The 13,150-nt window shown below is 44.0% G+C and overlaps 1 protein-coding gene across 2 annotated transcripts in view; it reads left to right on the forward strand.

Moving 5' to 3' along the window:
- The window catches only part of Ankle2 (ankyrin repeat and LEM domain-containing protein 2), a 54,901-nt gene that overhangs the window by 10,920 nt on the left and 30,831 nt on the right, over positions 1 to 13,150 (forward strand). For both annotated transcript variants that reach the window (XR_010566771.2, XM_065441743.1), the window contains exons 8-12: positions 2,192 to 2,358; positions 4,316 to 4,440; positions 4,721 to 4,847; positions 12,216 to 12,429; positions 12,990 to 13,141. Coding sequence is in view for 1 of the 2 variants with exons in the window: in XM_065441743.1 (XP_065297815.1) it covers positions 2,192 to 2,358; positions 4,316 to 4,440; positions 4,721 to 4,847; positions 12,216 to 12,429; positions 12,990 to 13,141 (785 nt within the window). In the remaining variant the exon portion in view is untranslated. The remainder of the gene's footprint in view (positions 1 to 2,191; positions 2,359 to 4,315; positions 4,441 to 4,720; positions 4,848 to 12,215; positions 12,430 to 12,989; positions 13,142 to 13,150) is intronic.

Consider the following 13,150-nt stretch of genomic DNA (forward strand, 5'->3'; position numbering starts at 1 on the left):
ATTATGCATTTCTACTGGCCCTAAAATAAATGTAGCCCTGTGTTTGGTTCCCAGTAGGTATTAACCATGCACACGTCTATTACTTTGCAAAGTCCAGGGTGTCTACCAACCGGGAAGTCTCAGGGATCTTGAGTATAGTCTGGAAAAAGTCAGGGAAAACTCGGGGAATTTGGGCCTTTGTCAGGGAAAACCAGCAGCAATTTTATTGAAAGGGTCGAAAGTCGCGGTAATGCTGGCTCGAGCAACAGTCAGGAATCGTAATGAATCGTCTTTGATGCCCTGTCATTGGCTGGAGGAGTTGCCAGTGTGCAGTCAACGACAGACTTTCCGGATTCCGGATAATTTGAACGGCTTCGCGGCACCGCCACGTACCCCATAGAGTCAACGTATCAGAACATGTGGAATTTCAGATGCAAGAACTCTTCGCCGTCCGATTTTCCGGACGTTTTGCCGTGACCGCAGGTCCGAAACGGCAATAATCAAAGGCACCACCACTGCCGTTTTGATTACTTCGCCACCTCGAACCGGCACTCTCGCACGCAGATCCGCTGGCAGCCGTTGCCACCACTGCGGCAACGCTAGGCCTAGCTGCTTCGACGTTCGCTATGAAGCTTCTTGCCGTTGGGTGCCGAGTTTTTTATCGAACGAATTAGCTGCTGTCAGCAATGGCACGGACTCCGCCTTTGTGGTCCTCGCAATTGGCTTAGAAACTTAGAAAGCACGGTGGGTTGCATAATGCCGGTTCCCAAAAGTCAGCTTCGCCTTTGTACAGAAACGTTACATGGTGAAGCATACACAAAAGTATTGCAGTGAAGCATAACAAGCGTCGGAAAGGGGCTATTGCCACGGAAAACACTATGTATCCCTTAATTATACACACGTGCGCCCAGTATTTCCTGTCGCAGTGCGAGCACCGATATGCCTTATATGTGTACCGACAGGCCTTCAGAGCGTTTTCGAATGTGCCTGTGGCGGTTTGAGCCCCTAAGGGCAGTAAATGACACATTTATTTTTTTCCATCTGGCCGATTTTTCGAGCGTTTCGTGACCCCTAGGGGGTTCTAAAAATCGGCCGTGGACTGTGCAACTGACCGAGATGCTTCAAATGGTCCTTGGGGCGAACGAGTGGCAGAAGGACAAGAACAAAAATGATGTACGCATTGAGGAATAAACGGGAAAGGAAGCTTGCTGCCGCCATTTTGAAGGAGCTTGAGCTCAAAAAACAAAGTTTTGGCTAATGCCGAGATGCAGGTGACCCTCATCCAAGCCAAAATAAACTGTTTAAAGCAGTGAACCACAACACTCAGGCGTCGTGCGCAGGCTGAGAGTATGTCAGGACAGTTGAAGTTGACTTACGAGCGGTTGAGAGAGAATCTCAATTGTGGCAGAATTTGGGCCTCATATCACTGGGCTTGCTATCAGTTGATAGAAATAGCTCATATTCGAACATATTTGCTTCTATGTGCATCTCCGTTTTATTCGTATTTGTGAATGTCCGACTTCATTTGCAATTTTTTTCAAAGACACTTTATTTGCTGTGCATTTTACTAGCCCCTGCCTTCTATTCTCTTTTTGAATAACATAAACACTACTCATTAGTATTCAAATTGGATTAAGTCGGTTTTTAAATTTTTTTCATGTGCTTACTCGAGAGTGACAGTATCAGGCGATATGGTTTCAGTCCGTCATGACAAAAACTCAAGGAAATGTGCAAAGGCACTCAGGGAAAACCTGGAAAACTCGGGGAATTTGGAAATGTCAACTTGGTAGACACCCTGAAAGTCTTCACCAGATGCTCTGTAAATGGTTTCTTGCAGTCTCTCTTGATGTTTCTAGAGGCTTTGGTAGCCTGCTGCAACGTATACATATGCAACCCCAGATAACATTGGGGAACATCACAGAATAGCGACGTATCAAAGGTGAATATAATACATGGGAGTCGGTTGGATTTAGGTTGGGACTGCGAAAGGGGGACCTAGCGGCCGGAATAATGGAAAAGCTTGCAACATATTAATGGGGTTCCGCTCTACTTGGATTTAGATGCACATTAAAGGAACCTAGGTGATCAAAATTATTCTGGAGCTCTTCATGTGTAGGGTCTCTCATAGCTTTAGTTTAGCTTTGGAGTGTTAAATGCTGTGAGTCAATAGATCAATCATTGTGCCTTTCTCTTGCTTTCCTAAATTTGGCAGAACGCCTGTTTGTGCCAGTGCTGCGGTCTGAGGACAACTCGATGACACCGACAGTCGGGGAGCCATTCTCACCCAATGCGTCGCCCATGCATGGTAGTCCGGTGACGAGCCCGCGTGACACCTCGCTTACTATCATGGCCACTGCAGGACCAATGTCTCCGACTGAGGTATTGTATGCTTGCACTCTATTCCCTGTTTCGTGGGGTTATAATTGGTTTACCACAATTATCGCATTTTAATGTGCACCCACTTTTTATTGGTTCAGAGTGAAAGGAAAAGACACTCATACTGTTCACCCAAATCTAATGACCACCAGCTTTTATAAAAAAAATGAAACTGCAGATTTTTTAGTGTTGAAACTGGAAAAAGTTAAAGCCTGTCACCTTCACAGAATGTCACTTCATTTACAATTGATGTCCAGCAGTGTCACTCTCTACCACTGTCCGTGGGTCTTGTGCTATCCCCCGTGTGATTTATTGCATTTTACGTACCACCTTTTTTTTTTAATTCAAATATCTTCGCAACACTTGCAAACCAGATGGTTGCCCATGCCTCGATTAAGCACTTCTCAATTTTTTCTGCGACTTGTGCACGTCTCTGGAATGGTGAAAAACATGTTATGCAGCTTAATTGCAGCAACCTTAGCATGTGAAATAATGTGTAAAGTTGTGAATGAGCTTTATGGTAAGGGTTGTAACAGCGCACCCAAGACAAGGACAATAGAAGGAATAAAACGACGACACAGCGCTTCTATTGTCCTTGTCTTGGGTGCGCTGTTACAACCCTTACCATGAATCCCAACCAACTGGCCCAACTTGCCATTGTGAATGAGCTTTCATAATGGAAGCTGCATTTCGTTGTCGCCAACATGTGCAAAAACTTATTCCGTGCCCACTATTTACGATCTCGTGATAATGGTGATGATGCTGTCTCTGGTGGTAGGCTGATGCCATGGGATTAATACAGGAGGCTGTTGCTAACAGCCATTAATGCAATTTGCATTTTCTGTCCAATTGTAACATGCAGGCAATTTTCGGATCCTTTTTTTTTTTTCAAGAATGTTCTGAGCTTTCTATTCCCAAATTGAACAAGTGCAAGCTGTTGGATACACACATGGTGCTTAAAGTTTATTATCTACAGCTTATCTCTTATCTATTAACCACAGAACATGACCAGAAACGCAATTAGATAGGGTCGGCCATCAACTCGCTATTCCTTGTTCCACACATTTAACGCCGTTGGTATGACTGGCCCAGCTTTTAGCAAAAGCTTCACAACGCAAAACTTTAAAGTGTAGTGTTTTGAAGCCTGTGGCATTTATCAGTGTGAACATTGTTGGAACACCCAACAGTTGTGCAAAAGCGTGACAGATGTAACCTCTGTCCTCTGCAGGACATTTGCCTGTATCCAGCTGCTTTCTGTGATCCTGACGTGCCCCCTCCCCTCTCTTTCTTTATTTGTGTCCCGACACCTTCTGGTTACCTTTTGGAGCCTTTACCGGCTTGGCCTCTGCAGTAGCTGCGCGCAAAGTTCTTGCATGTCCATTACGTTTTCACCGGAGCCATTGAAAGGTATTAAATGAAAAGTAAACGAATCAGCCACTTGCATTTATTGTTGAGGCACTCTTAGCCTCATCAGTGCATGCGACACCATTCTGGATAACCTGCCTTTCATATTCCTCTGAGTTCTTTGAGAGCAGTAATTTGAAGCAGTAATGAACAGGTTGCAGAGACTCTTTCTATAACTAGTGATGAGGTTAGAAGGGCCTTGCAAGACATGAAACGGGGAAAGTGGCTGGAGAAGATGTAATAAGTCAATTAAATCATAGATGGAGGCGACATAATGTTTGAAAAACTAGCTGCCCTTTATACGAACTGTCTATAGACTTCAAGGTTCCCAGAGAACTCGAAGAATTCCAACATTATACTGCTCCACAAAAAGGGAGATGTTAAAGAATTGAAAAATTATAGGTCCATTAGCTTACTCCCAGTCTTACATAGAATATTCACCAAGATAGAACTTTTGTTATCCTAGTGAGCTGCCACGACTGTAAGAATGTGTCAGCATGCTTGGGTGGCATTCTTTGTGTGTGCATATCCCACAGTGCCTTTCAACCTTCACCAGGCCCATTGCATGTACCGCCAATGGAAGACTCCGAAGCGGCGCAGCATAGGGATCAAAGAGCCGCTGTCGCCCATGGAGAACATGCGATTCGCTGACTTAGAGAAGGGGCTGGAGTATATAGGCCGGTAAGTTTGCTTAGCGATACTTGTGAAGAAGGGTTGTGGTTGGCATCTACTGCACCTACTAATATACTTTTGCAACTGGAGACTACATTTGGTATTGCTGATGCAGCGAAGTGGTCAGCGCCACATAGACTTCACAAATCTGTTAGTAGCATTTTCGTATGATGCGGATTTTGCACACAATCCTCTGTATTGGTTAAAATCAAATAAGTTTATTCGGAAGACACTAGCGCTACAGAAACTTTCACTTGTTCTTAAATGTTTCCCTGCGACTGCCTTCCAGTGGCCTTGCCAAGGAGATGAAGGTGCCTTGGAATGAGTACTGGCCTTTCCTTGGCTGCTGGTGTAACTTGGCTTCTCCAGAGGGCTTAGAAAAACTTGAGGCCCACCTACGAAGCAAACGTTCACAGGTAAATACTTCTTTTTTTTTTCTTTATCAGTTTGCAAATAACAGTAGTACTTGGGACGCATTTCCTGGTTGGTGTTTTAGACTATAAAGAGTTCTTGAAGATGTCTGAATAATCGTGCAGTGCAAAAAAAAAGTTATACGAAAGAAGTGCACACGATCATTTCATTGCTTTTTACAACAGAGGTAAGATTAAAGGCTCATTAAAGGGCCCCTGAAGCGGTTCGAACAAATTTTGTAGACGCGTAGCGTACAGCTTAAGCAGAACATTCGCACCACAATTCAAGTGAAGCGTTACATATTAATGGAGCTACAAGCTATTACAAGTTACCCTCCTCCCTAGCCATGCTTTTCCTCCTCAACTCGTTCGCCAAGTGATCGGGGCTAAGCTCCGCCTTCACTGGTTTGCGTCAGGATGCGACGTCACATCGTCCACTTCCGGTTGTTTTGGAGCCCACCCCCCGCCAGCACAGAACCTCTCCGCTAGCCGCTTGGCCGTCGACCCCAAGCAAGAGCTATCGAAGCAGCGTGCGTTGCGAGCATTCTGTTGTAGCGCTGACTGTGTCTGGTATTCCAGTAACCACAGGCAAGCTGGGTGTCTCGGCAGATGGCTGTAGGCATAAACTCAAGCTGATTAAGGAACTTTAGCGTAGACGTACGTGAGTGGCCTGATCGGTCTGCTCAGTTCAGCCACTTGTTGGCGCAGAGCTTAACCAGCCAAACAAAGAGCTAATATTGCTCTAACCAAGTGGAAAACATTTTAAACATCTACAAAAACAACATTTTGATGATTATACTCCTGCAAAAAATTTACACCACCGGCAAAGAAGAATATGTTTTGTTACTGCTACTGTGTGTGGTTGAGCTCTATGCCACCAGGTGGCTGCACCGTGCAGACCATTCACATTTGAGCTTCTGCTCACCCGTTCAGTCACACAGTCAAGTGGCGCAGTCAAGTGGCAAGGCCCTGTCCCCTTGCGCTTGCGTTTGCCGTAATACCGGTTTTGCGAAATGATATTGCGTTAGTAATCTTCCGGTGTAAAGTGACGGCCGCAATCGAGCAAATCCTGGCGCCGATCGGATAGTGGCAGTCCGCTGCGCTGCAGCCAGTCCACTCGTCTACTGGCTTGCAGAGAGACACGATGTCGCAGCTGGACATATTGCCAGTCGTTACATTTGCAGTCCACAACGCAACAAAGTTGAACCATAGCGCTCGCGCAAAGACAGACCGACACTGACAGCGGAGCTCTCGTCAAGAACAGAGCACGTTGTAACACAAGCAGACGACACTTGCTGTGTGTTGTTGTGTTCTTGTGCAAATTGTTCTTGTGCATTCTCTTTATGTTACTTTCTTTTTATAAAAACAAGTTAACTAACATTCCAACTATTATGAACATCGTTTGTTTACCATAAAGTTGGAAAAATTATCGATCATGCGCCCTGGTCAGCCAATCGGATAGCTTGCCCCACTGACGTCATATGAGTGATTTCCATCATATGGGTAGGGGCGGCTTAAAATTTCGCCGAGCAGTGTGCTGCAATTGGCAGCGATGTGCGTTTTTAAAACCTTTTAATAAATTAAACGCTTTACGTGGAGCACTTAGATGTGTCAATTAATGATCAGAAGGACCTACTCTAATGACTCGGTACGTTTGTAGAAAATCGTCAAAATCGTTTCAGGGTGCCTTTAACCGACACTTGTTTGGTCTTGTGCTTCTAGGCAACCATGCTGCATCGTAGCATGTATGCCTTATTTTTTTTTTTTTTTTCATCTACCGCACCTTGTGTGCAATAACATGCACCCCTGTCACAATGTTTGGAAGATAAAAGAATCTGCACGTAAACCTGCACAAATCCTTATCAATCTATACAGCAACATTCTTATTTTTATATATTTGAACATGAAAAAACTGACACATTAGGTGGTTTCCAAATCTCACCCTCCAGCAGTGGCTTCCTTGGATTAACAGAAGCGGTTTATGAAGGCCTTGCCTTTTATTTATTATTTATTTATTTAGGAATACTGCAGGCCTTAGAAGGCCCAGGCAGGAGGGGAAAGGTACATACAAAAAAAGAAACAATAGATTGACAAAGGAGTAAAAAAAAAAAGAAAGCTCCGGAAAAAATGTATTAGAAAGTACAATCGCATAATGAGTAAAGCACCTCTAAATAATGCATAGAGAGTGGCAGGTACAAATTGAAACACTGTTTCACAAGCAAAGTTTCAAAGCACAGGAAATGTAACAGAAAAAAAAAAAGGAGGAGTGCATAATTCAATATTACTACAACGCGCAAATGAATAAATATTGCACAACGATACAAATTGAAACAAGATTTCGTAAGAACAAGCACTAAAATTAGATAGTAATAGAGGCTATTGAGTCAGTGCTGAGAAGTTTGTTATAGGGTAGGCTGTTCCATTCCGTTACTGTTCGAGGGAAAAAGGAAGACATAAAGACATTGGTTCTACCATTATAAGGCGTTAATGATGCAGCGTGGCGATGTCTTGTTCGGCGGGCAGTAAGGGGTGTTATGTAAGGTTCGGGAGAAAGAGATAGTTTATTGTTACTCAGCAAGAAGAGAAATTTAAGCCTGTGAATTTTTCTTCTTAGTTGCAAAGACTGAATATTGTGTTCAGCCATTAACTGAGTTGGGGAATCACTTGTGCGATATTTAGAGAAGATGAACCTTACTGCTTTACGTTGTATCATTTCTAGCGCATCGATGTTAGTTTTAGTATAGGGATCCCATACAATAGCTGCATACTCGAGTTTAGGACGGACAAGAGAGGTGTAGGCGATAAGACGGGTTTCAGAAGGAGCGTGTTTTAATTTATGCCTGAGGTAGCAAAGCTTCTTAAAAGCCGAGTCGCAAACATGGGAGATGTGCGAGTTCCAACTAAGGTTGCTGGCTATTGTAACACCGAGGTATTTATATTCATTCACCTCCGTAAGAGGTTTGGATGCTAGGCTATAGGTAAACGACAATTTATTAATTTTCCTAGTTATTTTCATAAATACTGTTTTATCAATGTTAAGCTGCATGTCCCAGCGCGCACACCAAGCTAGTATGTCTTGAAGGTTAGAGTTTAGAATAACTTGATCTTGTCGGCAAGTGATCTCATTAAAGAGGAGGCAATCATCAGCAAACAGTTTTATTTGTACGGGTTGAGTAACAGTGTCGACAATGTCATTAATATATATGTTAAATAATAATGGTCCAAGAACACTACCCTGGGGAACACCAGAAGTGACAGGAAGGGTGCTTGAAGAGCAATCATCAACTACTACGAATTGCGTACGGTTAGAAATATAAGCGCGAATCCAATTTACGAGATGGGAAGGAATGTTCAAATGTTCAAGTTTTTCTATTAGCTTTGCGTGTGATACAAGATCAAATGCTTTCCTGAAGTCCAAGAATATGATGTCAGTTTGCCCTGATTTGTCGATAGTGCTAGCGAGACTGTGAACTACAGTGGTTAATTGGGTTACAGTGGAGAGGCCCTTTCGAAAACCATGCTGCATAGGAGATAGAATGGCTCTATCGTCGAGAAATTTATTGATTTCAGAAGCAATAATGTGTTCTAAAAGTTTGCAACAAGATGAGGTTAGTGAAATGGGACGATAGTTTGCCACTAGTGATGGATCGCCTGTTTTTAGTATCGGAACAATACGAGCAGAAAGCCAGTCGTTAGGAAGCACCGCCGATGAAAGGGATGCACGAAAGATGATTACGAGAAAGCGAGATAGCATTTCAGCGTACCTGTGAAGAAACACGTTTGGTAGGTTATCAGGCCCAGGAGATGATTTTGTTTTTAAATTCAGAAGCATAGAAAAGACGCCAGACAAAGAAATAAAACTAAAATCATTGTGTGCTACGCTATTTACACGAGGGGAAACGGGCGAGGTCGAAAAGACACTGTTAAAATAAGCATTGAAGTGAACAGCGATATCTTGTTTAGCGACGACAGGATTGCCCTCATGCATAATATGGTCAACTGATTTACTTTTTTTACTAAGATAACCCCAAAACTTGGAAGGAGCAGTTCTGATGAAGTTAGGAAGGGTGAACTGGTAATAGCGAAGTTTAGCAACACTGATAGCCTCATTTAATTTTGCTTGGTAAGGTTCTACTATGTCACGAGAAAGACCCTGTCGTCTTAGTCGTTTAACCTTTCTCTTTATGTGCACTATGTCGCGCGTCATCCAGGGAGTAGCTCTATATGTTCGCTTGGTTTTATTTGGAATAAAGTTGTCAATACAGTGCGTACAAATATTCATAAATTCATCCCAAAGTTGAACGGTGTCGTGTCCCCCAAAACCGCTAAGACTAAAGTCAAGATAATCCAGTATGCTCTCATCCCTGGCACGTGAAAAATCCTTTACAGTAATAGTTTTACAATGAGTAGATCTGAGAGGATCAAGGTAGCAAGAAAAAGCCACAAGTTCATGATCCGAAATGCCATGTTCAACAGAGACAGAATAATTATCTAAAGTCCGGCTAATAAACACAAGGTCAAGTATTGAGGCAGAAGTAGTGCTAATTCGTGTAGGCTCAGTAACCACTTGCTGCAAGTTGTGCATCAAGATTATGTTACGCAACTGCTCATTATTCATATTAACATCAGCGCTAGGAGTTCCGTGAATCCAGTCAACTCCCGGAAGATTGAAATCACCTATGAGAAAAATTTTTTCGTGCACAAAAGTCGCCATGTGATCACGCAGATCATTGAGAAATTGCGGAGCGGAATCGGGAGCGCGGTAAACAGCAAAAATCAAAACAGAAACGTTATGGCATAGAATTTTTAAAGAGATCACTTCAAGATTAACAGCTTGACGTAGGAGAACTGCCGAAATATCTTGTCTCACCAAAATAGCAACACCGCCACCTCTAGTAGGTCTATCACGACGGAAAGCACGGTAATTAGAGGGAAAGATATCTGTATCTTCTATTTCGTCATGCAGCCATGTTTCTGTGATGACGAGAATGTGTGGGTTACGCGCAAGAATTATCGCGTCAAGCTGATTACTCTTGTTGATAACACTGCGTGCATTGATATTTAAGATTCGGAATTCTTGAGGGGGAGCAAGTCAGTCCTTTTTTGAAGTACTGCGATAGTCATGGATTTTCATCCTGGTGTTAGTGGTATCATTCCATATAAAGTATTCATTGTTGACCCGTAGTTTTGCGTCTATCAAAGTAACTTTTTTGCCCTCTTTCTTTTCATCCTTCGCGCTGTCCCAAAGTAGTTTACGTTTTCTGAGGGTTTCATGCGAATAATCATTTTGTACTGAAATTCTGGTCCCTTTTAACTTGTTGGCGTTTTTTAAGATTGCACGTTTTTCATTGAAGTCCTGAAAGAACATAATAACGGGTCTTTGTTTACCAGTCTTCCCTAAACGGTGGATTCTTCCAATCGAGCTGCAATTTACGTTTAGCATGTGGGAAAATATGTCAGTCACAATTTTTTGCTTAAGCTCAGTTTCTGTTTCAGCAGCTTCCTCCCGAAGGCCAAATAGCACCAAATTGGAACGCCTACTCCTATCTTCCAATTCTACTATCTTGTCTTCTAGAGATTTAACGGTTTGTTCAAGTTCATCAACACGAGCAACACGTTTTTCTAAAACAGTGAATCGATTGCCCCAATCAGTAAAAAGTTTTTCCATGTTATTCTGCTGCGTTCTAAGCATCGCCATTTCTTCACCTAACTTAGTTTGTCCTGCCAGTATTTCTTGCAGCACTTTTTCAATATCGGGGCCTGGATTTGTCTCAACGTCACCGCACAGCAAAAGTAAACACATACAGTACATTTCGTAAGCAATACTAGCACAACGCCGGGGGCACGGCAAGACCAAAAGACAGCGGCAATCACTCCTAAATGAGGCAGAGTAGTAACTAACCTGCATGAAGCAGAGGAAAGGCTTGTGAGGCCACATGCCCGCAGTTGGTCCGCCGTGCCCACTGAAATTGTGCAGCTGCAGTCGTCCTTTTGTACAGCAGGCCACTGATGTCACATGATGTGTAGGTGGCGCTATGGTTGGATTGCGCGGGAGCAGAGCTGGCGTGACGTGGAAGGAAGGTGTTTCGTGATAACTCTCCATCGTTGCTGACGTGTTAAGAAAACACGTGGAAGGAACAGGCACATTTTGGCAGCTTGAAGATCCGGTAGAATAACTGTTTCGGTGATACGTCGCTCCGGTCAAGCCAAGAACGAGCACCTGCATGAAGCAGAGGAAAGGCTTGTGAGGCCACATGCCCGCAGTTGGTCCGCCGTGCCCACACCAGAAATCGTTGCAAAACCTCAAGACGCTTCACGTTTGCCATGTTTGTTGCACCAACTATGCGCTGCTCCAGAAAAATAGCTTTTTATTATGGTTGTGTGAATACAGGATAAAATAGACTTTTTTTCTCTGAAGCTGCAAAAATAGCGAAGTGCTTAAAATGGCAATCTTCTATTGCTTAGAAAGTGCTGCTTTCCAGTTGCAAAAGCAGGAGTGTTTTTCCATCTTTATGGCAGGTGGTTTCCATAGGTTATTGTCAGCTCATTAAAGCCAATCTGCATGACAGACAAAAGAGGGGGGTGGAGGGAATGTGCATCATGTCATCCGGCATCACTCTGAATGGTCATCAGCGCTGCATGTGTGGTCTGTGGTCGGCGCCGACAGTAAAGAGTTTCCAAATTGCGAGGCCCACAGCAAGTTCACACAGCAGTTCGTTCTTTCCAGTGACAAATCAGCCCAATGTTCACACATGCTTCCGTGCTTTCCACATGCACTGCTTTTGTCATTCCCACTGTTAGCATAGCGTTAATCGTTTCAGTCGATCTTGTTGACATGGTCAAACCTTGTACCCTAAAGATTGTGCACCGTGGGAATGCTGTGTGCGTAAGGACACGGCAAAGGCAGTGCAAAATGCGCAGCACAAGGTGGAGGGGGTTGATTGCTGCCTAGAGTCAAGTGAGATGAGGCGGAAGAGTGGGCGTGCGACTGCGTGGCACAGGAATGCTAGCAGACGGATCAGGATCGATGTCCCTCTTATATGGAGCACTTGACAGCTTTTGCCATGTTATGAAGTGGGAAGAAAGGGCCGGTAAATTTTGGAGGAGCACGGCAGAGGTTCTTTCAGGGCCCTTTAATGGTTGTGCTACGCAGGCAAGCCGTCCAATAGAATAACAGTTGTAGACAAAGGCTAGAAGGCTTGTGATGCATTGTATTTGTGTCAAATGTGCACAATGCTCATTTAAATTTTGGTTTTGTCTGGCTTTTTGGGGTGAGCTGATATTGTTCTGTATAGGCTACAATTTGAAATAACGTAGACCGAATGCAACAAAATATGATTTCACCCTTGAGATTTAATATAATTATTCGTGCAGGTGCTGTCTGAAAGATGGTCCCTAGAGACTTCCCCAGCGGCATCTGATGAACACTCACTGTTCAGTCCCATCAGTCAGCTTTGTGAAGCGTTGGGCGATCTCAAATTAGGCCCTGCATTTGAGAAGAGCTGGAGGAGTAGGCAGGCAAGCCAAAACCACCTCCACTGTGCCAAGCTGCCAAGGACGCCCAATGGAAGGACGCTTTCATCAGCAGGTGTGTGATGTCTTTTGTGCACTGCGTCTGATTATAAGTGCTGTTTATGTTGCACTAGCCAGTATCTGTGACTAATGTGTGTGTCTTGTAAGAAGCCAACAAATAGACACCAAGGGCAGCATAGGGGAAATTACTTGTACTTTTTAATTGAATTAAAGAAATGAACTAATGGAAAGTGAAAGTGGATGAAAAAACAACTGGCCACAGGTGGGATACGAACCCACGTTTTTCGCATTACGCACGTAATGCTCTTACCAATTGAGCTACCGTGGTGCTGTTTTCCTATCTGCTTTCTGGGCATTTATGTTTATCTACTAGAACTAAACCTGGGAGTGTTAGCCAGTGCCGCCACCCACGGCCTTGACAGCAAATGGGGAACATCCTTATTCCTACAGGCATCACGTGTGCGGGATTTTTTTGGGGGGGTGAAGGCAACTGGTTAATAAACCCGCACATGGTAGCTGAAGAATCCGGCAGCATCTGTCAAGTGTGCCTGTATGTGACGGTGTACACAATAAGTTGAGTGCTGCTTGACTACGAATTAACGTTTGTCTTGGCAGAGCCTGGCTGCAGCCCTTCTCTGTGTGGGGCGCCGCAGAAGGGTGTTCCCCTTGCAGCTCAACGCTTGGCAAGGGTACTGTTCGACTGGGCAGTAGCTCACGACACTGGCCCAGAGCCAGAAGCTGATCTCGCCTTGCAGCTAAGTGAACAGGTAAGCCTT

The sequence above is a fragment of the Dermacentor albipictus genome, chromosome 3 (genome assembly GCF_038994185.2).
Source record: "Dermacentor albipictus isolate Rhodes 1998 colony chromosome 3, USDA_Dalb.pri_finalv2, whole genome shotgun sequence".
NCBI lineage: Eukaryota > Metazoa > Arthropoda > Arachnida > Ixodida > Ixodidae > Dermacentor > Dermacentor albipictus.